We start from the raw sequence: 26474 nt of genomic DNA on the forward strand, positions 1-26474 counted from the left end.
AAGAAAAGATATAGATTTATATTTCTGGTCAGCTTAGATGCTTAGAAATTATTCCATTAAATAGTTAAACTATAACTAAATGTTGCGCTTTGCACTTACACAACTAGAGTTAGAGGGGGGTTAAAGGTCACTCTTAAAGTTAATTATCACCTTATTCAGTGGCGCCACAAAATGTGTGTTGTATGCTGCTTTCGCCTGCCCCACCCCCACGACAAAAGCAAAGCAGCTGCAGAAAGGGGCTCTCGATCCGCACCTGATAAGCCTAGCTGGGGGTTGGGCATGTAAGCAGCAATAGAAAACAATTTTGTTGTTGGTCTTTATCTAAATGTTAGTTATTAGTTAATTAATTCGTTAATTAGTTATTAGCTTATCTAAGGGGTTTTTTACAGCCACAGAGCATCGATGGCATCTTCCACTTCGTCCTGCGGTAGGTTCTGCCGCTGTCGTTCCCGCTGCTGCTGCTCCTCACTGACGAGCACCGCCTTGGCCTTCATCTCATCGTTGGATGAACTGTGCAGCAGGACCATCAGCAGAACACTGCTGCGTCGCTGCTGCTGCTGCTGTTGCTGCTGCTGCTGATGATCCTGCTGCTGCAGCTGCTCCGCGCTGGCACCCGTACGACTAAGCGTTCTGCTGTTGGCTCGCAGTTTTCGCAGCCACTCGGTGGTGGGCCAAATGCACTTTCCACTGCCACGGCGTTGCCTGCGGCGTGAGGTGCTGGAAGTTCCCCTGGTCTGTTGACGAGGAGCAGGAGGGGCTGGTTCCCTGTGCAACATTTCCACCATACTGATGTCATTTGTTGTATCCACACCACATCCATCAACCACCGAGGACGACACTCCTCCACATGCTCCCCCTCCTGCTGCCATGGCCGATGCAGTGTTTGCACGGCCACTGCTCTCGTGCTACACATTTGTCACCTGCGTCGTGAGACCCACCAGATCGATGGCCATGCTCTTACTCACAGCATCCGTGTGTAGCAGTCGCTGCCTGCCGCCACCCTCCCGCTGTCCACCGTGGCGGCCATCGATGTCGTGCTGGGAGAGAGGCAGCCATTTGTCCAGCCAACGGGGTCGAAAGAGCAGGGTAAAGGTTGTGCGAAACTGTCGGCTCATCGAGCAATAGAGAATGAAGTTGATGCTGGAGTTGATCAAAGCCAAAATGTCCATTAAATCACCTGGAAAAGAGAGGAATCAAAACCAAAGGGAAATTACATCATAAGAGGAGTAACTAGAGGCACCCCCGAAGCTAGGGAAAACTCACTCAATTTCAGGTAGCACTGCAGGAAGAAGGCATCACCCAGGAGGGCATTCAGCAGACCCATAATACCCTGTGGAAATTCGGTAATCAAAAAGAGTAACAGCACCGCCAGCAGCATGCGTGTGGTGCGATCCGTTTGCTTCTCCTTCTCGAGCAGCTTACAGCTCTTGGGCGTGGGTGTGGGCGTGACAACCTTGCCATTGACAATCGGTTGCATGTCACTGGCCGCATGGCAGGCCAGCACCTTGCGTCGTCGCTTGGCCTCCAGCAGGGCGCCAATGAGTCGCACCGAGAGCACCGTCAGAGCGAAGCAGGGTATGAGTTTAATGAGCACACTGTAGATGAGAAATGTGGCATTCCTCAGCTGGCGATCGTGCAACGCGAGAGCACTGTGATAGAGCTTGAACACGGTGACATTTCGCACAACGGGCAAGTCCTCCCCTGTAATTGTGGTCGTTGTCAGAGGCACCGCTGTGGTGAGCGAAACGTTGCTGAAGGCTCTGTGCTGCATCCAAGAGATCTCTGGCGTTGTGCTGGACATCACCTGCATCGTGATGGTATCCTCCTCGCGATTGTAGTCCAAAATGTATTGACTCAATGGCTCCGAATGGATCGTCTTGCCGCTCGCATCGAGCGTCTCCAGGAATTTGGCAATGGCTGTGACGAGATACAACCAGGGGGACACCACCAGCACACACACCACATACGCAGTGGCAATGGTAATGAGAGTCGTTCGCATGCCGCACCAAATGCGATTCCTTTGTGGATAACTGACGGCAATGTAGCGCCACACGGCCAGCGTGACAGTCAGCCAAATGGAGATTGTGTGCAACACTTGCGGGAACACCGAATGGAACTTGATGAAGCATGCCCACTGGTAGCTCAATTGCTTCTCACGCGGCAGGCTGGCACTCAGTATGTAGTCATGGATCGTGTAGGGTATGTACTCGAGCATCACGGCGAGATCGGCCACCGCTAGACCCGTGAGTATGGCATTCGTTGGGGAGCGCATCTCGCGGCGTGTCAGCACAATGATGTTCAAAGTGTTGGCTATCGTTCCCAGCAGGCAGACAATCAGCGAGAAGTAGCCATGAAAATATTTGTAGCTGCAAAAGAGAAGGGGAAAATTCTGATTAGAGTTGAATCGTTTTGGAAGCGATTTGCACACCTTTTTCCCCAGAGAAGGTCATTACACACATGATTATATTATATGTGGCTCGGGCTTAGCACCAGCTGCTGTCAAATCATTATGCAAATTGCATTTGGGCAAAGAGGCAGCCTATGTATAGACTAGAAGATGCCCTCTTATTTGAAGCTAACAAAACTCTTTTGATTAATCATAATAAGATGCAAATTTATGGGAGCGTAAAATGCTTCTTTCTAGAATTTCTTTTGGATATTAATATACAAAAGATTCCTTCTAAATGTTCTAAAATATTCTATTGGATTTTCCCAACTAATCTCCATTTGATTTAACAGTTGGGTATTACGAATAATATACTCTGCAGCCAAAATCATAATTTCAACTGCTTAAAATAAAACATTCCCAAAAAGTAACAAACAGCCATGATAGAGTGGATGGCAATCGATTATCTATGGTCGGATTAGCTTCCTTCTGCTCTGCTTTAGGGTACAGGGTATCAAAAGTAATTAATATGCAGATATCCCCAGGGCCAGACATCAGCAGCATGCAGCACATGTGTGTCCTTGGCTCTATGCATGGTGCTTTTCCTCATGCCATTGGCTTTCTCCCCCTTCCCCCCAACCCCCCACCCCCCTGTAAAATCAAAAACCCTCTGTGCCTCCTCGCTTACTTTGTGTGAAAATCATCGATGGCAGTGCCGCAATAATGCGGCTGCGACATGTTCGTGACCATGATGATGTTGTTGTCCAATGAATTTTGAGTGCAGGAGCTGCTGGTCTTCCGTTGATTGACTCGACCGCTGGCGGAGCACCGAGTGCTGAGTGTCGCTCCTGCTCCTTCTTCTGCTGCTGCTGCGGCTTCTGCCTCTCCCTCTCCTCTCCCTCTCCCCTTTCAGCTGTTGTCTATGTGGCAGGCGACAGGCGGCAGCCAGCGGCTTTGTCGTCTCATTAAAATTACGTTTTTCCTGTTTTCTGTTCGAAGTTCCCAATATTTGTGATGTTTAAATATTCAAGCAGCGTGTCGATTGCGTGGATTGGTTGTATCCTGTAATGAAACAAACAGAAAGCATAAATTTCAATGGAAGTGGCAGAACACACGTACTTTTATTACGTGATGATCAAAAAATGTTGCATGCCACATGCAAACGAAAATGCAAAATTCAAGTTGAAGTTGAGGTTCAGGGCACGAAATTACATACAAAATATGAACAAATTGGAATTTAATGTACCTTTGAACTCTGAAATTTGAATGGAATGTTAGGATAACTTAAAGCAGGGAAAGTCAATTTGGAATGGAATTTTCTGTTTTTAGCTTCTAAAAACAAGCATTGATACTTGATTGATTGATTGATAAGAATCGTTTGCTCAAACTATTCGACAGAGAAATTCACACAGAAATCCAAACACAAGCATAAATATGCAACATTTTCAATTAAAATTACGCATAAAGGCAAAAGGACACCAGTCAGAAGGCGGGAATGATAGACTAATTTCGTTTCGTTTCAATCAAAGCCCGTTGGACAATCCCTTCCTTCAGTGCAGCTTCAGTTAAAGCCCAATGCACCGCTATCCCTCTCCTTGAATTTGAGACTCTACTTGTATCCACTCTGCCTTACTCTCAATGTAAGAGGACCTTTAGATCTGAGTGCCCGTAATTCCATTAGACAAATGAGAAAATATGCAAAGAAAATGCAACCAAACCGAAGAAGGGCAAAGGGGCAGGGCATGCAGCTTGTTGCCCTGAATCGGAAACCAAACTTTGAGTCATGGAAAAATATGTCTAACATTTAATTAAAATTTGTTGTTGCCATTCAGACAATTTCCAAGCACTCGAAGCATTTTCATGACCATCTGACACTTTTTCTGTGCTTGATTTTCTTTATTTGTGTGATTTTTGCTAGTGTTTCCCTTTCTCTGTTTATTTGCACTGATATTTCTCTGCCTGCTAGTAGTTTTCCATTTTTCTTATAGATTTTTCCTAGGTGTTTTAGCCATAAATCCCCTGTAGGAATTGCATTCCATTGTATTCATTTTTGAAACCGAACAAAGACCGACAAACCAAAACCAAACAAGATATTTTGTCAGCCATAAAGTGAGAGATTATCAAGAATATACCAAGAAACAAATTCAATTTTCATCATTTTCCATGCATTTTCATCTTGTTAGGCGATTTAGTGGTGCGGAAAATCTTGTTTTTTTTTTTTCTCTGACACCCGACACCAGATGCTGTTGGCTTCAGAGCAAGTTCCTTTACAGTGATTAAATCGTTACAGAAAAATGATTTTGGTTCAGAGATTTTCCCCAAAATGTAAGGCTTAGGTCTCTGCCTTGTGGGAAGTCTGTCTAAGCAAGGGGGAAAAGCGGGCTAAGCTCCATGCCACATGGGACATAAGTTTTATTTAGGGGAATAATTAATCCACTCAATGTAAGCATCGAAGTGGGCCGAAATGACTTTCCCTTTAAGGGAAGAAAAGCTTTAAATATGTGGAAATATTTGCCAAATTTCCCAGCACACATTTTTCCGACTAAAATCATAATTGAACTGGATTTCATTTCATGGAAAATACACAAAGACCAAATGTAGTCGAGGGTTTCCTGTTCTTCTTGTTCTGTGGCCTTGCCATGGTTTTTCCACTAATGTAACTAATACGCAACGTATGCCGCTTATTACCAGAAGTTTCGGAATGCCAGAACTAGTGGCATTAATGTCCCTTAAAGTTGTGCCACAAGTCACGTAACGTGACTTCTCCCCCGGCCCCCTAAACGACTTGTTGACGATGACAGGAACAGCAGAACCGAACCGAACCGAACAGAACAGAATCTTTTGCTACACAAGTCGCTCGCTTGCTGTGCTGCTTGCCTTCCCAACTGACAGCTGCCACTGCCACGCACTTAAGAGGTTGCAGCAGAGAAGGGGGACAGGGCACTCGTGGCCGCTTAATAGACAACACAACAGGCATTTAAATGATGTAATGAAGCCATTGGCGAAGGCTGTCATTTGTCGTTGCTCTACTCCTGGATTATTAATGCCTTGGATAGAGCCTACTCTAGACTAATGCTTATCCCCACACGCCTAGTCTCGCTCCTCCCCTGCATCTGTTGTCTCAATTTTATTACAGTTTGTGGCCACGCCCCATTTGACACTTGCCACATGTTTTGAATGGCTTGAATGGTCCACTCAATTGGGGATTAGCACTCTTAATTGCTCTGCAATTGATATTTGAATTCCCTCATTTTAGCAGCATTTTCCGACTGTTTTCTGTTATCAATTGATACTTTCGGTTAATTATAATCATCATGGAGCAAAAGTACAGCGAGATAGCATTGTGGAGCATCATCAGTTTTCAACTGAAAATATCATCCATTGGCCAAAAAGGCAAACCCTTTCAAAAATAAACAGGATTAAGAGGTAGACTTGTTCAAAGCAGCACCAAACTAACACTGAAAATGGTTAATTTCCAGGCACAATATGGCCAAAGGGCAATTTGTATGGGTTGGCCAATGGAATTGCCTTTTCCCTTCCCATTCCCTGAACACTCAAAGTGCAGGCCAAATATCTGTGGCATGTCCAGGCAGAACAGAAAAAATGCTGCAGGGCGTGTTTTCTGTTTCTGTTTTCGTCTCTACTTTTTTGGGGGTTTGGGGGGAGCTCGTCTAATGAGCATACATCTGAGGGAAATGTACGAGTGAGTGCTGAGTTTTCCATGTGCGCTCTCCTCGGGTAAGCAGCTTGCCGCAGCCCTACGCTGCCCATGGGATTGTGAGAGCCCTTCTCATGTGCAGTTAGAGCCAGAAGAGCCAGAGCAGCCATTGGAAAATGTACGAAAATAAAAAAGCTTTGGCATACATTTTCAGCATTTTCCGGCTAGCGAGTATCATTGGGGAATGCGGCGAGAGTAGAACGAGGGGGAAATTATGCCAGAAGGTAAACGTGCCACGTGCTGCCTGGTGCCTGTCGGTGCTGCCTGTTGGGTCTCCATTTCAGATTCAGTTTCAGTTTATCGTGTGAGTTTGGGGTCGGAAATCCGCTCAGCACGGGCACGGGCACCAGCAGCAGCAGCAGCAGCAGTGGCATGTGGCACACATAGCAATATTTGTGGTTCTACTTAGCGAAAAGTGTGCTTCTCTCTGTCCATAAAAAAGAGAGCGAAAGTAAAAGAAGAGACAGGAAACAGATACACAGACGAGACCAGACGAAAGAAGAAGGATCAGGAGAGGTTCTGGGGCAAAGAGTCAAGCGACATAATTGAACTCTTGACATGCAGCATTCATGGCCATGTGCTGGCCTTACTTTGGAAACTGGCAATCAGAATCGCATCCGTAGTCATAAAAAAGGTACCACATACCCTGGAAAAAATTGTATCTGCGCCGACAGAGTATCTCTCAATTGGTCAGTGGATAAGCTTCCCAGAACGCTTTTTTAGCTGAAAGATGTTTGGAAAAGTAGAAAATCGGGTGTTCAAAACCCTATATTCTATAGAAAACTCTACAGAATTTAGTTATAATTTTTGCATATATATTTTGGGAATAGTATCGATATAGAGGCATTTAATTGGGTATTCATCAAAAACTATGCATTGACAGAGTAGCTTATGCTTCCTCCCTCCAGTGTGTTGATTTTTTAACGATTGATTCATATAAGTGATTATCCATTCATCTCCATTGATTCCCGGCTCTACAGGGCATATTTTCCTGCTTTGTTTGCTGATTTTTACTCCCCTTTAGCTTTCCGTTCAACAATCAAAATACAATCAATGGCCACATCGAATATGACTTGCGGTTTATGTGAAAAGAAAAGAGAAAAAAAAACAAAAAAAAAACCGAAACAATTTTTCCGCTTTGTTGCAGGGAATAAATCCTATATTTTCTACCAGCACTCCCACTTCTGTGGCATTGTGGCAGGAGTGACTTTGTTTAGGATGTGGCCTACGATGCCCGTAGGGTGATTTTCTAATTCCTACCCATTTTCTACTTTTCTCCAGCAATTTTCTCCTCGTGTGCAAGTGTAAATTTCTTGACTTTTTCTCTCTACGTTTTGGCTTCCCTTTTTTCGATTGCTGCTGCCTGTAATTGCTGTGGTCCCAGCTTCCTCCATCCCCTCCCTTTGGGGTACAATTTTTGTATTCTTTTTGTTACAAATTTTCGGCCCATTTTTTGCCCCCCAATTTTTGTGTTAACTTCTTTGGCATTTGATGTTGATGCCTGTTTTTGGCACTTTTCCTCACATTTATTTTTGTACTTTCTTTCCATTTTTTACTTTCTGTTTTCTAAAAGTATTAACCACAATTCTCGCTCTGTGGTTACACATTTTGCTGACGGCTTTTCTTTGTTTTACGTTTTGTGTGTTTAATTTTTTAAGCTTGCCAAAATTTGTACTTAAATTTGGTGAATTTTTTGTCTACAGTCTTGAGTTTCTTTATTTAATTAGATGTGTAATTCATTCGTACATTGAATGTATTTGATGGACAGCTGTCGAAACGAGAGACGGAGATATGATTGAAGGGCGAATGGAAGAGACAGTTCTTATTCATGAGACAAGAGGCCAGACACAGGAAGTATTCCGACACAATAGCCACAAGGAAGTGTCTTGTTTTGGCACTAATGAAGATGTTTGCTCATGATACAAATGAGGACGTCTGCTCTTCTTTTTGATATGTGCTCATGCTTGCATACACAGATAATTTCGCTTCCATTTCGACACAGGGAAGTTCTCGTGGGAGATGTTGTTATTATTGTCTTAAGTTACTTTCGAAAAGCTTTTTCTTCAAAGCATCACCCAAAATGTATATTGAATCTGTCTTACATATATTTAGCTCTTTTTCCTGGTATTCCAATTAGGTTTTGTTCTTGTCTTTGTGTTTGGATTTTTCCTTGGTATTTGCTTATTTATGCGCCCATTTAATGCATATTCGAAGCAAAGTTAATTTCTGTTGTAACTCTTATTAGTTCTTCTCTCTTTCTGGTAAGTATTGGCTCATTGATTTAACGTCACTCGTCGCTTGCTGCTCGCTCCCTTATCTGTGACATGTGAAATGCGGAATGCGGCATGTGCGTGTGTGGAAGTAATGGGGAAAAGCGTGTGTCAACATACCACAGAGCGAAATGTCAATGGCTGTGCCCGCTCGAGCGCTTTTCTACCAATATTTGTTTTCGGTTAAAGCGGCGCGAAAGTCTGAAGCTTAAACATGAGAGCCATTTTGTAATTAAGCATTCACAAAACGCTTTTTCCTGATGCCCATGCAAATATACCCAATAGCATGAGTGAGTGTGGAGAGACAAACAAGAGCAAACAAAAGGCCCGGCCCCCGATAAGCTGCAGGCCGTCAAGCCCCCGCGTCTTGTTGACAGAATATCCTCCTGCTTCATGCGGAAGTGGCACGAAAATCCTCATTTCATGCCAGTTTTTGGGTCAAGGTTCTCAGAGTAACTGCTGCTGCTCGAACGAAATTTTTAGCCATATTTTTGGCTACCGAAAGTTCGTGTTTTCCATTGTTCTGTGGATTATTTCATTTTGATTAGTTTTCCCTCTCAACGAATTTTGTTTGGGTTAATTAAAAGCCTTGACAAAAATAAAGGCCCTGTGGTTGGAATTTCAATTATTTATTTGTAATTTTAAGGCTGGGCTTTGTCCTCTCTTGTTTCCTCTCTGTTGTCCTTCCCTGTGGCTTTTCTAATGTAATGTGGATTTACACATTAAAGGATTATTGCCTGCAATAAATTGCACTTATCGTTGGAAAAGTGGATAATCAAACATGCCAAATGTAAGTGCCTCTTATGATTGATGGACCATGGGAGTACCCTAGCGATGAAAGTTCCCTCATTAAACACAAACACACAAATGTATTCCCTAGATGTCATGCCATTAGCTTCGATTAGATCATAATTTGGCGCCGATACTTGTTACCGCCCCACAGGCCAACGCCTACACTCCCAGTCATAGGCATATGCCCAACGCCTACTGCTGGCAATGGCACTGCCACTGCTGCTGCTGCTGCTTCAGCAATTCATTTCAATTTAGCAGCTCTCATGTGAGTCGGCAGTTTTCCCTGTTTGCTTTTCATGTTACAATCGGGCCAGAAGATTGAAGGGTATGCTGGGTTTGACAGGAAGTTTGTAATCTAATCGAGAGTGATACTTGCAGCAATAACCTTATTTTCATTCTAATTTACACAACCAAAATGCATCTACGAGGTATCCAACGTCTCGTCACCGGAAAATGATGGCTCTGCTTTTTCTGGTTTTAATTTGTTTGGATTCTATATAGCCATGAGGCTTGCACGGCTCACGCTGATGCCTGGCATGATATTATTAATCTGTGGAGCTTATCATTGCTGCTTTATTGTGTTTATTGTTTATTGTATTGTGTCTGGGAGGAGCGTCCATCGATGGTTTATTGGCAATGGACATGTTTATTACAGAATGGGATTCGTGGGTGTACGCAGTCGCCGCTGGGTAGTTGATTAGCAGCATAAGCCCCGCTCCCATCCCACTCATTGGCCATGGCATGATTTTTTCCTTTGTTTACTCATTTCTTTGTAGGTCCATAAAATATCAATAAATTATTATTCATTTATATGAGGCTAACGCACAGGCAGACGGCGGAAATAAATTGAATTTTTCGCACCTCAACATTGCACAAAATAAAATAAATTTTATTTATTTTGTGACGCATTTCTATTGATTAAAACACTATCAAAAATAAATCTCTTCATCCCATAAGCGGGTTATTGAAATTTGAATTGAAATATAACACATTATTATGATAGATGTCTATGATTAATTTGTCTAAAATCATTTCCTAATTGGCTTTAACTTTTATTAGATGCCATTAAAAATACTTTGCTAATTGGTTGTTCATTTTATGGTGCTATAATCCACGGTGAAATGGCATCCGGAACCCCATAAAAACCACAAGAATTTCTCCATAATAATTTCATTTTTCCAATGCCATAAGTTTCCGCTTTTCCGCTCTGCAAATTGAATCTGGAAGGAAAACTCTTTGGCAGCGGAAGACAAAACCATGTTAGCCACTCGTACATTTACTCGGTTTTTTACAGATTTTCTTTGCTGCAAAAAAAACATTTGAGAAGCTTATCGCAGCTTCAACATCGATGGGGAGAAACCACAACGGAAACACTGCAGCCTCCCCAGGGGGGGCTGTCAAGCAAAAGGAAAATAATATCCGCTACTGCGCTCCAAATTTTCGAGCAGGAAAAAGCACGAAAAAAGTGCTTGAAGCGAACCTTTTTTGCGAGAGAGAGAAGGAGTTTATTCTGTTCTTCCTGAATCAATGATATTATAGTGAATACAAATCCCTGGCACTTGTTGGAAGCACGTCCTCGTCCTCATCCTCATCGTCGTTTCGATTGCAGCGACATACTGGGGAACCTCCTTCTCGACACGAGAATCGTGAGGAACAAACTTTAGCCAAAGTCTGCTCAATATTATTTTTTAATTTATTATTAAGTACCTGCTACTGGTGGCTGTCTTCGCGGCTCGCGGTTCATTGGTTTTTATTTCTCGAAGAATTTTCTTTCCATTAAAGCGCCATCAATTGATGGGGGGACAAAACGTCAGAAAGCCAGCCAGACACACAGACAGACAGACAGACAGACAACCAGCGAGTTGGAACGAAAAACCAACACAAATTTAGTTTGAGTCAAGAGAATAAAATATAATGGCTTTAAGTGAATTTTCCAGACAGCATCACAGCGAGAAAAATTGGATACTTATGGCATGATTTATTTACAGCATTTTTTAGCAGGTTGAGGAAAAGCTGCAGGAAAAGTAGCTTCTAGAATTGAGATTGCTAAAATAATATTCATTTTCATTTCAGTTGTATGAAAAATATACAAAATAAGTGTAATTTTCATTGAATGTCGTGAGCCAAGCAAAAATGATTATTCAAGTTACTCCTCAAGTGTATTAAGACAAGGATAACCTTGAAAATGAATGACAAATTGATAAAAGACACTTGCTGGTACATTTTGCTGCTACTGCTACTGCTTGAGAAAGTGAAGTGTAAAATGGCATCCATTTTTCATAGTCAAGCAAACATTTTCAATGCAATTTGATCAAACAAATTAAATGACTTTCCAGCTAAAAAGCTGTTAACCAAAAGGCTGTCTGTAATGGAAAACTGTTTCAATTTTCTTTCTGCTGTAAAAACTACGCTCCAGGTTACACGAAACTAATGAATAAATTTAGAGTCTGTTTGAGATGCTTATACTCAGATGTTCACAAAGATGACATTTTCTTTCAAATTACAAATATGATTGATCGGAAGAGGAAACCCCTCTTTGGCCTTTCTGCTCTTCTTTACCCTGTCTGGCCATAGACAATTCTCGCTTTGTTCTATCTTTGGAATGTTTGTTGAAAATTGTTCATTAAGTTGTGCAAAAAAAGTTTTTCTGCAGAAATTATCATGAAATTTTCGAGTTTGTAAATTAAAATAATTTCTAGGAAAACAATGTTCCACGAGAATGGTTCATCGGGAATGCCATTCAATGCGAATCAGGGGAAAACAAGGAGGATGAAGAAAAAATTCCTGTGCAGCAGATGTAGATTTTTTCAGAGGAGTTTTCTAAGCAGTGGAAATAGGGGTTTTCAAAGAAGTAGACGGGATTTTTCATTGCAGTAGAAGCGGAGAAGGAAAAAGCTTTTCATCTGTAGGGAAATCTCTTCCCTTTCATTCTAGGCAGCACAAAAAACACCAGCAAATTATTCCAAATGCCTGCAGCTCTTCAATACTTTAACAACAACAAAAAATATAAAAATAAAGTAAAGTGGAATTTTTGCAATGAGTTCTACGGCTGTATGTGTGGGTAACTTTTCATTTGGCATCAACATCCTCGGGTTTAGTCATAATGCTTCAGTGCTTCACCTGCGGCTGTTGATCCCAGGAGTTTCCCCCCTGCCCATCCCTTCAATGGCATCCACATGGCATGCCAGCAATTGAGGCATTAAAACTCATGCCACGCTCCATTTAACGCCAGAGCCAGTGCCGTGCCATCCATACTAATATATGTACTAATACTAATCAGATGTGTGTGTATGTGGGTGGTTTGGTGTGTTATAATGTTAATTATACCCTGTAGTAGCCATAGAGATCGAAGGTGCGGAAGGTACATCTATTTGCCATTCTTCGCTTTCATAGCTGCCACATCTTTCCCACAGGGTATCGCTTGAGTCAGAATGAAAGCGAATACCCTCGGCTCTTATTTATATGCTGAATACTTTGAATACGGGGAATACACCCCCGAACACTTGGGAGGCTGCTTTTTCCTTCGTTTCGGTGCCGCGTGTGTGCGAATAATAATATTCATTAGAAAATTGCAAAAAATTGTTAACGTTTACGCCATTTATATTTGTGGCTGCCACACCCGACACCAGCATACTCACACCCACACACGACCTTGAGCCTTATTTATTTATATTTCTATTTTTCCGCTCAGTCCCATTTTAGGGGTGTAAACTTCGGAGGCTTTCCCAGGTCTTTTCTTTTGCTTTTTGCCTATTTTGAAGTGGGTTTTAAATCGCATTTCGCCGGCAACACCATTTGTTGTGGCCATTTTTTAATACATTCTTTTGGGTCGCAACAAGGGGGGAGGGGAGGCAGTGAGAAAGTGAGGCTGGACTCTTGGCTTGGTGTAGGGGTTTGGGGGCTATTTGTGGTCGTGTCACGAACAGAGGGACGCGCCATAAATTGCATTTTTTTTAGTTTTTCCCCAGTGCAGAAAAGAATAAAGATCTTTTATGGCCGTCAGTGGCACACAAGTGCGTGGGGCAGCGGCCACCAGTCGCGTTCCCCGGTTACTGCTTCGTGTGACAACATTATTGGAATTAACGGGGAAGCAAAATGGTGAAATGCTGGAAGATAAGTGCCCCAGACTAGACCCCCAACGCCAACCCTCTCAGCAAAAGCCACTCTACGGTGCTCTCTCTTGCCTTTAACTTGTTGACTTTTTGTACGAGTATTGCTCATACGCAGTCTTACCCAAGCACACAGATATACACCCATACAATGGAATGGAAAAGCTCACTACACGCTGCAATTAAGTTTTCTCCCAAGGGGATGCCCTGCTGTTGCTGCTGCCATTGCCTAAGGTGTTTTTGCGGCTCTTGAGCTTTTTCCCGTACGAGTATTCCGTATTTAATGACACAGGCTTCCTGCCGTACGAATTCATTTCTAGGGCTGTCTTTTATGTACGGCATTTAAATGTTTTGCTCACAAGGCATTCAAATTTGTTCCCTCCAAACGATTGAAGTTGCAGTCTTTGGCTTGATTAAAGACTGAGCCGCGTTCAACCGCCTCTCCACTTCAAATGCAAATGAATGACTGGAGCCTACCTCTTGGTCCCTTTTTTCGCTGGCAAATGCATATTCAAAGCGGAATACAATAGAGAGAGCGCGGCCAAAATTTGCACAACTCTTGGCCAAAGGGCCAGGGCCCTGCAGAAAATGTGGACAAAGGACAAATGGACAAACAGAAAGCGAACAAAGGCAGTCGACAAAATGCTCGGTTACCTCGGGACACTCCGACAATCAAAAGAAACTAAGAACTCTACTAAAACTGAAACTTAAGCGAATGGACGGAACACTGATACTTTTATCCTGGTTTCCGCTTTCTCTAAAAGTATTTGTGGGGCGCTCCTTTGCCTTTCAGCACCACTTGAATTCTTAAGCTGATTCCTTTCATCGCACCTGCCAGCCAGCAGATAAGCTACATTTGAAAAGGTAAAATATTTTAATTAAATTAAAGTCCCAACACTCAAAGACTCGAAACAAAATCTCCCCTCTGTGTCTCTTCAAGAAATATAAACAACAACAAAAAATAAACACAATTTGGGTCAAGTATTTGGGCAACGGAAGAAGCAACTTGAGAAAATTACACAAAACTTCAGAGTAGTTCTTTCTGTGAATGTGAATGAGAGGAATAAGAATGTGAATGTGAATCAGAATGAGGAAAAATGTGGCACGGAATAACATTTCTTGCATTGTGGGGCACTGGCACTACTGTTCATGAGTGTTGCACGAGGTTTAAGAGGTGCCGCAGTGTACTGTTCATGCATAAATACATATGTAGGTGGCACTAAGGCAAGGCCAAGTGGCCTGTAACTGTAACGCACTTTAGGACGCTTGAGACAAATAACCCACAGAGCAGACAGCACGCACAGTCTAACTGACAGACTGGGCGTTGAAGAGACCCATGGAAAGGGACTAAGACGCTGGCAGGACCATGGAGAACGCCCAAGACACTGGGAGAGGCACGGAGAAGTACCATGGCAGGGTATTGAGAAGAGGAACTCTGAGATTATAAGAGACAGAGTGTGTGAGACTGAGTGGCTGGCTCTGCTCGTGGAAGTCGATTTTCAGACCAGGCAAAGTGTTTGCTTTTCTCGGAAAAGAAACGTAAAAAAATACAAGCAAAATACATTTATTGACAGTGTTGCGACTACGGGATACCCATTAAACAGAGTTCTTGGCAAGAGATTCATGGATTTAAGGAGAATTTAATTTATAGAAATTTGTCTAACTCCTTTTTATTTTTATATTGGTTATTTTTCCATATTAATTGTTAAGTTATTTCGGTTTACTTTCTAATTTTTTTTAGTGTTCTTTAATGAGATACTCTCGGGTAAGCTTTTTCTTTTCTTGTCTTTGACTCTCTCTCTCTCTCTCCCTCTTCACCTGGTCTGGTTTGCTTTCCATAATATACCCTTGAATAATAAACTCCACACACTTACAGGGTATTTGAAAACTTTTAGCATCATCTGAAAGCCGAAACCAAATGTTTTGAGCACCAAGTAAGTGCCCCGTGACTGTCAGTCAGAATTGCCACGCTTCTCCCAATGCCCACGCCCTAAAAACAGGGCCATTGACATGCATTATCGTGCGGCTGCATAGGATCTCTGGACTCTCCGTTCTGCCCTTTCAGAGCGGGGAAATGGTGTAAAGAATTTGTGTTTGTTTTTCACCTGCCTAAAAGGGAATTCTGGATTGAGATTTAATAAATTGCCAGCCTCTGACTGGAAGTTTGAAGAAGATTTTACAGGGAAGAGGCAGACCGGGAGTCCTCGTCCATTTAGGGCATGACTGACAGAAAAAGAGAATGATTTGTGGGTCTTAAAAAAGAAAAGGCAGTAGAAACAGGAGCAGCAGCTGTGGCCGAATTACTGCTGATTGGATCGTAGGAATGAGGGGCCACTAATGCTGTTAACCCAATGCAATTGAAACGTTTGAGAGAGCTGATATGGCCATCGATTACAAAGCGAAAGCCAAAGGCAAAGGTGCGGGTGCTGGCACACGATAAATGAATGAATAAATGAATGAATTAAGCGTGTCGGGTTGGTCAGCACAAGCACAGGGCCCAGAGCACTGGCGCCATGACTGGCATGAAATGCGGGCTCTTTTGGGCCATCAAATGGAAGAGGTGGAAAAGATAACTAAACAAAGTGCTCGTCAGGGCTCTCGTTAGGAGAACAACCAAAGAACGGCGGATCAGAGTGTGTGGGATTCTACACTAAGTAGATACAATCTGCAATTCAGGAAACTTCTAATTTTATTTTAAACATTTCAAGTCCACAAATGTCATGTGTACTCTACGCTGTTCGGTTTTTCCAGCTGTGTGTGTTTTCCATGGAGGAGAGCAGAGGGCGCTGCTCTTAGATCTTTTGTAAACCCAAGACCTCACGTCTCTCGATGTCTCCTCGAAGCAAATGTCAACAGCAGGTATTGTGTCCTTAGTGTTTCCTGTTTATGTCGTTTGGAAGGAGGAGCCAGGACGAGTAGGAGCCGCAGCAGCAGCACTTTCATCCTTCTGTCTGGCAACCTTTTGCCATACATCTTTCTATTCATTCCGTTGACTTGCCATCTGTCTATCTGTCGCTCCGCTTCAAAGTCTCTTTGTCTTCACGTTGCAATTGCCATTTTCATTTCAATTTCTTTTCTTTTCTTTTGTTGCATGCAAAATGGGAATATGGGAACAAACTCTAGATATGTGGCAGCTGCCTGACTGCCTTTCCACGTATGCAAATTAGAGAATAACTTCCAATATTATGGAAGAAGCTTTTCCCTTCAAGTAAAACGTGTTCGAAATCGCATGAAACTTTTCTTGGGGCAAGAAACTCATAACTCAAACAAGTGCCAAGTGTCCTGTCAATACGAAGGACGCGCACTTTAGGGCTATGTCCTAAAGTCTGGACAGGACATAAACTTAAGGCACATAATGCTAAATGTTGAATCGTAACTTTCTTATTGCAGCGACAGCAACAGCAACAGAAATAGCGACTGAGGCATGGAATTGACAGAAATCTTCCCGAGTAATGAGGGCCATCGCCACGCTGATATGTCATTCCACTTATGCGATGTCTATATCTATATCTATATATCCACAAAATTGTGGGAGCTTCATGCAACAGTTTTGTGTCTGGTCTGTGACTGCCACACGCGCCCCTCTCACACGCTTGTTCCTTTCTTTATAATCTTTTGAGGGCCCGTCTCTGGCTGTGTGTGCAGTCGCGTCTTTTGTCCATTGCCGCTGCTTGCCCTTGGCTTTTGTTCTGTTTTTTAGTTCTCTGTTCTCTGTTCTGGTCCTGTCTCTGTTCTGTCTCTGGTTTGTTCATCGTTCGCTGCTCGATTGCTGGCCAAACAAAACACTTGAGCTTAAAGACCTCCCCCAACCTTTGCCTCTGGTCTTGGCTTCGATTCTGTTTCGATTTTCAGTGTCCTGGCTGGCAATAGTTCTCGATCCTTCATCAATGTAATTGCATTCGATTTATCGCTGCTTGCTCCGAGTCGAATGACTCGAGTATTTCTAATCGAATTTTAGCCAAAAACACATTCGAGCTGCTCCGATTGAATCCCTGTTGATGTGGAAGATTGTCAGGCAGCTGCAGTGACGCAGGCAGCACTTAATTCCATTAAAAACGATGTGCCACAAGGAGACAAGGCTCCTGACTATTTCGCAGAACGAATGCATCATCATAAATTATATTTAAATGCAATCGTCATTTATGGCTGAGATGAGATTTCCCCTGCCCATAAGAGCCACCTTCTGCTGACAGATTGCAACATGTAACCAGAGCTACTGCATTTCCTGAGTAATATTCGACTAGATTTATGAAAATGCTACTTTTCCGACAGTGTAATGGCGAGGCAGAGATAGAGAGAGAGAGAAGAGCAGCAGATATAAATGCAAGCAGCATGCATGCGGAAAACCAGTGGAAAACTATGAAAGCGGATGTCTGTGAGTGTGTGGAAAACTTTTGCGATTATGATGAGGCTTGTCGGGTTCTCGTTCTCAACTCTGCATTTGACCTTGCATCTCTGTTGTAGATGCATTGCATGCAACATATATTACGCAGCGCATCCTCTACTCGTCGATGCACTCGAAGAGGCACATACGCTGTAAGCCACAACCCGCAAACCTTTTTGCCTTTGCCCCTGCCGCCTCTCATGCCACTGATTTATTTCAACTGCTCACCCGCTTGGCCTCGTATATGAAATATTGATCTGTTTATGGGTACAGGCCCCTGCTCCTGCATTGCCCTTTGCTCTTATGGGCTTCTCCGCATCTGTCCTTAGGGCTTGGGCCAGGCATTCCCCATACTTAAGTTATGTGTTTTGGTGCAAAACCTTTCCCTTGCTGCACCACGTGCTGCCTCGGGCCTGGTGGATGCTTGATGAATGGAGGACCTTTGGTTGCCTACACTTTTTATCAGGCCTTGGGGCAGACGCAGACTTTTCACTTTTGCTGGTGCGTCCCATGGAAATGCGCATAAATCGTTGCCAAAAATGGAACCCAGGGAACCCCCAAATGTTTGACCTGCTCCTTGGACCCAAAATCATTTGAATATAAACTTAATGTGGGAGTGAACTCTTTTTCATTATTTACTGGGGTAAATGCTAAACTTTTTGCAGGGCACAAACTTTTCAAACAGGCTGTAAAATGTCCTCACTTCAGAAAATTGTTCTGCTTGGTTTTCATTTTGTTTGGGTGCACATGTGAGTGACATTCAACTGCTCAACTTTGCCTTTTGCAGGCAGCAGTTCCACAATTAAAGTAAAACAAAAGTGACATTATTATAAGGAATTATGATGCTGTTTCTTATGCCGCGGGGCTGCCACATGTGGCATATGCGTAATTCGTTAAGTATTAAGAGAAAAAACTGGCAGAAAAAGCGGGAAACCCAGGCCATGTAGTCCCTTTTGCATCAATTGAATTCTCATCAAATTAAATGTTTGCCAAGTATTTTGTGTGTTTTTTTTTTTGCTGCCGACTCTTTTGGCAATTAATTTAAATGATACTCAAAACCGAAACCAAAAGAAACTGAACCCAAAACCAAGACCCAAAGACATGTAACTGAAAGTTTGTCTTGGCCAAAAAGCCACAGCGGCAGTCGGCAGTCGGCAGTTGCCATGTGGAGAGGAAAACCACTCTTCCATTCAGTGGCAGCCACAATGGACAATTACTGTCTCATCTGGTGGCACTGGCAGTTGTCGGCGGGACTCCAAGCGAGAGGACGCCTGACTCTGGCAGCACGAAAAATTAATTAGCTGCTCAACTTATTTCGGGGTCTTCTGGCGAACCCAGATGTTCAACGTAGGCCGCGCGCTGCCTCAAGTCGGAGGATTCTTCGTGGAATTGAGTGGGTCATAGGGATTGTGGATTACGGATTGCGGATTGCTACGGCTATTGACTTTTGACACTGACATGCAGTGATGGGCTTGTCAGCACCCCGAAAATAAGCAGCAAGTACAGCAGAATTCGCCATTAGGCGTCAACAATTTATAGTGTGGTCTGGAAAAAATCTGGCGAGTAAATGTGTCAACAATTCGACTGGCAATTAAAGCCAGCGGCCAAGCACATAAATTCACTCACATTATTGCCGCTGCGCCATCAGCGCAGTTATCCCGGCACATGCTTCTAATTGTTGCAAGCTGTTAACCCTGCCCCCTGGCCGGCAGCTCTTACTCGTTGTAGTGGCAGTGGCACTGGCATTCATAAATTGCAAGCTTTATGCATTGTCTTGCCTCTTTTATTGACATGACGACTTTTGTTTTCCCCTAGTGCTTTGTCGCTGAAAGGCTTGAGAGCGCAATTTGCTTAAAGGAAAATAAATGTACCATGTTAGAGTGGTATTTCGACGAATAGATGCCCATTATTTAGTGAAATATTTAAACATTCCTTATGGCTGAAATGCATACCAGAAAAGGTGCTGCCAAAATACTATGAAATAATGTAAGACATACAAGAATATACCTAAGAAAACACAGAAAGGCAACAGCTACTAAATTAAATACATATTAGACTAGGAAATTTCTTATTACATATACCATAAAAATACCGTTAAAAATGCATACAAAAACATACTAGAATAAATACCAGACAAGCATACTTCAAAAGTTCTTGAAAATTCAGCGAAAATGCTCTTTGGGAACAATAAAAAGAGAAAATACTCTACAAAATACTATGAAATATAATAGGAAAAAGTCTTGTTATCCTACTTTTGCTTGTAGTTCACTGGATCATTGTGGCATCATCATTTGTATTCACAAATTGTATGCACTTTTAAACGGTTACAATGTACTCTAGAATTGTCCAGGGCACCCAGGGTATAATTAGAAAAGTTTTCGTTAGACGAAACCGCAATTCTGGTGACTATTGTGACGCTGCCTTTTGGCCTAAAGCTTTTGTCCATTGTGGCAAGAGCCTGAACCACTACCCCCACCCGTACCCCTTTAGTTTCTGAGCTCTCTTGAATGTACTTCTTATAGTAGTGCTCTTTTATTTACTGTAACCCCATAAAAAACGTGGCAGCCAACAATAAACAAGAAAACTTTGACAGAAACCCAAAAAGGGAACCCAGAGCACAAAATGCAAAAATATCGCCAGTTCTTTGGTTTGTTTCGCATTTGTTTGAGCATTTATTGTGGATTTACTTTACTGTTTATTTCCTTCCCTTCATGGTTGCTGTTTTTTTTCTTGTTTTCCTCACAATTTCACAGAAAATTCAAATTTTGTTGACATTCCCCACAGTCTGACACTCTTTTTACGACTCGAACGAAATAATTCTTGTTGGCTTTTGTGGCTCTCCATTTTCATTTCTATTTCCATCTACTTTCTACTTTCCCATTCACTTTTTATTGACAGAAACATATAGATTTAGACAAGATGTGTTCTTTGTGGTTGTATCTCTCAGGTTATGCTCTGTGTGTGTTGGAGGGAAAGTGCTCCCCAGTCGCTAGTTGCCGGCCCTTGGATTGCACTTCAGTGTTGGTCCACATAGATCATAAAATTGCTACAACAACAAAATTTATGGGCAAGCGAAAGACAAGGACAGTGAATGCCAAAAGTTATCCCAAAAGTATGACAAGGCAAAGATCTGTAAAGTTTTGGTTAAAGACCCTTAGCTTGGGGTGGCTTACGCTCTTTGGCTGGAATTAATTGCAAAAGTTTTTCCAAAAAAAATTGAGAGATGAATGAGCAGAAGAGCTTAGCAGAGAGAAAGGGTAGAATGACTGACAGGGTGGCTCTTTGTGGAATATCAATTTGGAAAATAGTTTCAATTATTCATTAACTTTTGGCCAGCCAATATGCGCTCCGGTGTTCCCCACATAAATGTTTGGTTTGCAAACCAAAAGCAAAGTTATTTACACATTTCTCCAGCAGTGCTTAAACTCATTTGAAATTTATTAGATTCATGTTTTACCGTGCCAAGAGTACCCTCAATCTTTTGTTAACTTTTTGCTTTGTTCCTTCTGTTCCACAATTATTTCTTGGCAGAGGTAGGACCCACATCAATCTTGAAGATTACGCACAGATACAATTTGCAGAACATTAGGCAGCAGCAGCTGTGCTCCCAATGAAGAACCAGAACCATTATGGACATTATGCTAATCGGATAAACCTTTTTCTGCCTGATTCTCTGGCACGCAAATGAAATATAACTTTGGGTTCCCACGGGCAGCAGCAGCAGCCAAGCAGCAGCAGATGTTAGATTGCAAGAAAAATGGGCAGAAAATGCCTTTTGCCGGCCATTCCCCAAGTTCATTGACCAAAAGAAAATTAATTTTCACTCACCAAAAGATGTCCAAAGTTTAGACTAAAACAAAATCACTTTTAAGGCATTGAAATGCTTGAACTTTGTAATCAAATCGAAGAATTATTTCAAATATTTTGGAAACATTTTGGAACTGCATTTGCCATCCATTTGTGGCATGTGGCAGTCAGTCAGTCGGGCGCATCTTTGCTTTCACACACACAAAACGCACGAAATGAGTTTCCAAGTGACCGAAAAATACCGAGAAAATTCCGAGAAAAGCGTGCGTGCGGAGCAGCTATGGAAAACCAACTGAAAAACTGCGAAAAACTTATGCCGCGGCGCCAGCAGACGATTGTCGCTGTTGCCTTTCGGCTACCACGAGGAGGTGGCATGGGGCATGGGAGGCGAGGCAATTTCGTTGCCCGGAATTTCCTGCGCGCCTGTCGAAAGTGTTGCCAGCTTTGTGGCGTCGGCGGCGGAGCCGATCAGCTGTTTCGCTTCGTGCCGGGCAAATGGGTTCCACAACAGAATGAAGCAACTGGTGCAGAACAGCATCCACACGGCATGGCATCCACAGAGCATATGGGGCAGGCAGCAACAGCTGGTCGCTGGACTTGTTGAAGTTGCAGATTCTGCAAAGGAGAGAGCATAAAGAAGAGAGTGGGAAATATCAGAGAGCGAGAGAAGAGAGAGTCCCTTGTGCAGGATTGTCTTTTGCCTTTGCAAAGCCAAATGCTGTGGATGCCATTCGAAACGGGATTCTTATGAATGAAAAACCCGTGCTGAAATCCCTCTGGTTTGAGGCCCCTACTGGTCTCAGCGCGCCAAAAAGTTGTCTGTCTGCCACTTGCCTCATATTTGGAGTCTATTAATGCAGCAGCAACTTTTTTTTGCTGGTCAAATTTATGATAGAACCCCCACCATATGGCAGTTTAACCTTTTTTTTTTGGGAGGGCGTACACATGGGCAATAAATCATCCAATGATAAACCAACTTTCCTCACTTTCCCTTTTCTTTTTTGCTGGTTTTGTTGTTTATTTAAGCCAACTACAACGGAATTTTAATAGACCCTCCCCTTTCGGTTTATTTTGTTTGGGTTGTGAGGGGTGTAAATGTATCTAAAAGTACCCGTTCGAGTGGTCGTAAAACTCGTATCTTTTGTTGAGGGATTTGAATTTATTTATTTTGTCTTTACTTTCATGCATTTTTCAAGTGCCTGGAGATTTATGTGTGTGTGCGAGAGAGAGAGAGAGAGAGAGAGAGAGAGAGAGAGAGAGACAGCTCCAAATGAGGATTTATTTGTGCAAATTTATGTTTGCATTTCAATTTACTTTCTCCTACTATCACTATGGCTGTATCTTTTGTGTGCATATGTTGATTAACTTAAGCTAGTATTTATGGCAGGATTTTCTCCACTTTTTTCAGAGATTTTCACACAAAACCGTGGCAAAGGCTGTTTAGATTGATGGACAATGAATTTAAATTTGAGAGGAAAAATGGTCTAGTTAAAGGTAATTTATGCATGAAACTCTAAAGGCAAACTAAATGGTGCTAAATGAAAATTTTCATAGCGTTTTGATATTTAAGAAATTATATTTATTTTTCCTTTAAATTTTATTCAGAAAATGTTGGATATTTTTGCACTTTTTTATTATAATTGTGCAAAAAAATACTCATATTTAAAATCCAAAAGTAAAAGCTCATGAAATCCCCATTTAAGCCACTGTTTTCATACTTATTCCTGATATCCCGGATCTACCAAAAAAATTCCACCAGCTGCAAAAGAAAACACATAATATAATATTTCTCCCACCCACACCCCAACAAAAATCATCCTTCAATTTATGTCACATTTCGTACAAGAATCTGACATTTCAATCTCACACCTCTTCAGCCCATGCCCCTCCTCGCCATGAGTGGGGGTAAAGAGAAAGGGCAGCCCTCAATTATGTGCCTCTTAGTGCCGTTAAAAACAAATCAATAATATTTGCCTGTTACCCGAGAGCCAACTGCGGTGCGGCAGCAACGTGCAGAGAATGTGGAATGAAAGGAATGGGGGAATGTTGACAATGTGGAAATTCCTTTGGAAGGAGCTGAAAATCCCTACCCCCCATTAGTAGACGCCTCCCAGCTGTCCGCCCACTGCTGCTGTCACACATAAACTCATATCCTTGAAGCTCCATGAATTTTGAAATGACATTCAATAAGCATTCGTACATCCGAGAGATGTTCAATTATTTTTCAATTGCATCGATTTGCGTAGCGAATGCTGGTAGTATTTTTCAGCCTAACAAAAGGAAAATTTGATTATGCCCGGGGCAGAGGGAAAATGCAAAGCTTGGGGATTGGAAGATTTTGCCTTTTGTTTGCACGTGACCCATTGAAAAACAAGCCCGAAAGACGCAAAGACGGAAGTCGGAAGTCGTTTGGCAGTCACTTTTGTGGCTGTCTGTCTCTCTGTCTGTTTGCTAACCAAATGTATTACACATTTTCCACACCCACATGCCCGATGCCACATATTGTGTGTGGCTGTGGCTGTGTATCTATCTATCTGTCAGTTGGTTAGCTATTTTGCATAAAAGCTGCCCAAAGAGAGAGAGAGAGAGAGGCAGCATTGAGAACTACAATATCCTAACCGTTGGCCAAGCGTCCAGCCTCGAGGCTCCGAGGCTCTCTCAATGGAGATGCGTGTTAGCGCGGGTAATGGCCAAGAGTTGGGACTGGTGGCAGGGGGAATGGACCAAACGGATGTGTGTGTGTGTGTGTGTGTGGAATATGCTGACTTGACAGCGGACACAGCCCCAAAAAGCGTAGCACAGACAGGCAAGAGAAGCGTAAGCCCCAGGAGCGCTATAATCTCTAACCAATTCACATGGAAATGGCAGCGAAATGTGCTGGAATGAGGAGGTGTTTCTGCACTTAGATGGCAGATAGCCTGAAGTATATTTGACTTGGAAAACCATTAGCTTCAAAGACTGTAAAGAGCCGCAAAGTGAAATCAGAGTTGAATTTCTGAGAAATACATAACTATTTGCAGTTGCAAAGACTTTCTGCCGTTTTGCTAACAATTTTAATTGCACATAATTTTGGAATTTGGCACAGCTCTCTCTCCTACTATTCCTTTCGATTAACCAGAAAGGTGCTTCGAATGTTTGGTTCAGCTTACAAACACGATAGAAATCAAAGCAAAATCATTTTCTGAAATGTTCCCATTCTCGTACCGGTGCCATTCCCCTGCTGTCAAAACCCATTTCAAGTGTGCGCCAAAGTGTAGTGTCGTCCCTACCGCCACTTAACTGCTGGATAAACAGCCCCTACATCTAAGCCACGGATAAACTTGCAAACAGTAGTCCCTCCTTTGGGTTGGGCCAGGCGACCTGAGGCTGACAGCCTACGTTTTTTTGACAGTCCCACAAGTCGTCCCACCAGTCACTTTTCGCTGTAAGAAGATTGAAAGGGAATGCGTGTGGCCAAAAAGAAAGTACTCTTTCGCGATGTTGCTCCTGTCAATCTCTCATGTGGATTGAAGTTGATTTAGCCACGGGAATAAGGCCTTAAAAGTGTACCAACTGTCAGATTGAGTAGCTTTTGGACATCAAGTCGAATGTCGATGGAAGATGTTGCACAAGACGGGGCAAATATTTTCACTTCAATTGAGTTTTCTATCGCTTTTTAAGTTGTGTTACTTGTCGTGATATTTATGGGAATGATGCTTAAAGAGCTTCAGGGGCAGTCCCCAAAGGGATTTCATTCCCTTTTGCCTCAAAGTGCAGGAAAATGCCTTATGCTTTGCCTCAAAGTGCAGGAAAAGCTCGAAATTTCACATATCTCTCTCTCTCTCTCTCTCTGCCGAAGTTATGGCCTTGGCCTTTGTCATTAATTTAATTACAGTGTGTCTTCCCTTTTTTGTGTTGCTGCGGCTGGAAAACCCGGTGCAGCGGAAAATCATTTGTAGTCGTTGTCCTGTGTGGTTGCAGCTTTCGCTGTCATCTTCTGCCAGCTGGTTTTTTGACGTTCATGGCGTCCAACGTTTGCTTGCAACTTTTGGTTTTTCCGTTTCTGGCAGAAAAACACAGAGAGAGAGAGAGAGAGAGACAGAGACAGAGCGCCTGCCTGTCGTGTCTGTTGTGTCGCATCAAAGAGGGAAGCCAGCCGCGATGCAAAGCCTTTGGGGAAAACACTTGCCTTTACGAGTATTTGCCTTTAAGAAGTTTTTCTTTTCTTTGCATTTTTGGGCGCTTATTGTGATCGTTGAACTTTGATGACAAGGTATTTAAAGGTGACTTGATTTGACAAATAAACATTTCAATTATTTGTTGTCATTGAACTCTCAATGAGTATTTATAAGTGACAAAGACTTTTCCAATGCTGTGTATTTTTGTACCTTTAATTTACTGTGCATTCTGTTTATTGAACTTTATAAGAAGTTTATTTACGAACTAAAAATATTTCATTTACTCGCATTTATTCGCATTTCGTGTTTATTGAACTCTGAAGACAAAAAACGAGTGTCGTTTTTTCAATTATTTTGCATTTTAATTCAATCAGAAAGTTGTAAAGTTTTTCTCGAAACTCGAAATAATATTTTCCCCTTCTGCGCTCTTTTTACTGGAGACCTAATTAAGCAAAATATAAATTTTTGTTTTTATTGATTTATTTTTTCTCTTTCTGCAGCTCTTTTTTTTAGCAGCTGTAATCGAAATATATTTACTTTTTTTTTCTGCTGTTTTGACCGGTTGTCGCTTTTTTCGCCTTTTTTGATGAAAACTTTTTTGGGCTCTTTTTCGACTGCCACGCCCACGCTGTTCTGTGTTTGTAAATCAAGGGAGAGACAAGTTTATCGTAGATTTTGTTGCTGGTGTGACACCAGCAACGCCAGCTGGTTTCAGTCCCAGCGAGGGAGGCAGTCCATAGTTGGGGAGGGGATTGGCAGGGGCTCTATCTATATACCCCACTGGTATTTGGAGGCTTGAAGGGTGTATTCTGTTCGTGGAATGCATGCAACAGTTATAGGAACGATGATTT

General features: G+C 42.5%; 2 protein-coding genes across 2 annotated transcripts in view; one reads left to right on the plus strand and one right to left on the minus strand.

Moving 5' to 3' along the window:
- On the minus strand, positions 1–21767 carry LOC117589156. Its single transcript, XM_034280859.1, is given in 4 exon segments — positions 1–1177; positions 1264–2366; positions 3075–3448; positions 21488–21767. Coding segments are annotated over 3 exon segments (1959 nt in total). The 5' UTR covers positions 3137–3448; positions 21488–21767; the 3' UTR covers positions 1–383.
- LOC117589154 (xylosyltransferase oxt) overlaps positions 21382–26474 on the plus strand; it is a 26106-nt gene continuing 21013 nt past the window's right edge. The window contains exon 1 of the mRNA XM_034280855.1: positions 21382–21400. Within this exon, the coding sequence (XP_034136746.1) occupies positions 21398–21400 (3 nt within the window). The 5' untranslated portion in view covers positions 21382–21397. The remainder of the gene's footprint in view (positions 21401–26474) is intronic.

The sequence above is a fragment of the Drosophila guanche genome, unplaced genomic scaffold (genome assembly GCF_900245975.1).
Source record: "Drosophila guanche unplaced genomic scaffold, DGUA_6, whole genome shotgun sequence".
In the NCBI taxonomy this organism is placed as follows: domain Eukaryota; kingdom Metazoa; phylum Arthropoda; class Insecta; order Diptera; family Drosophilidae; genus Drosophila; species Drosophila guanche.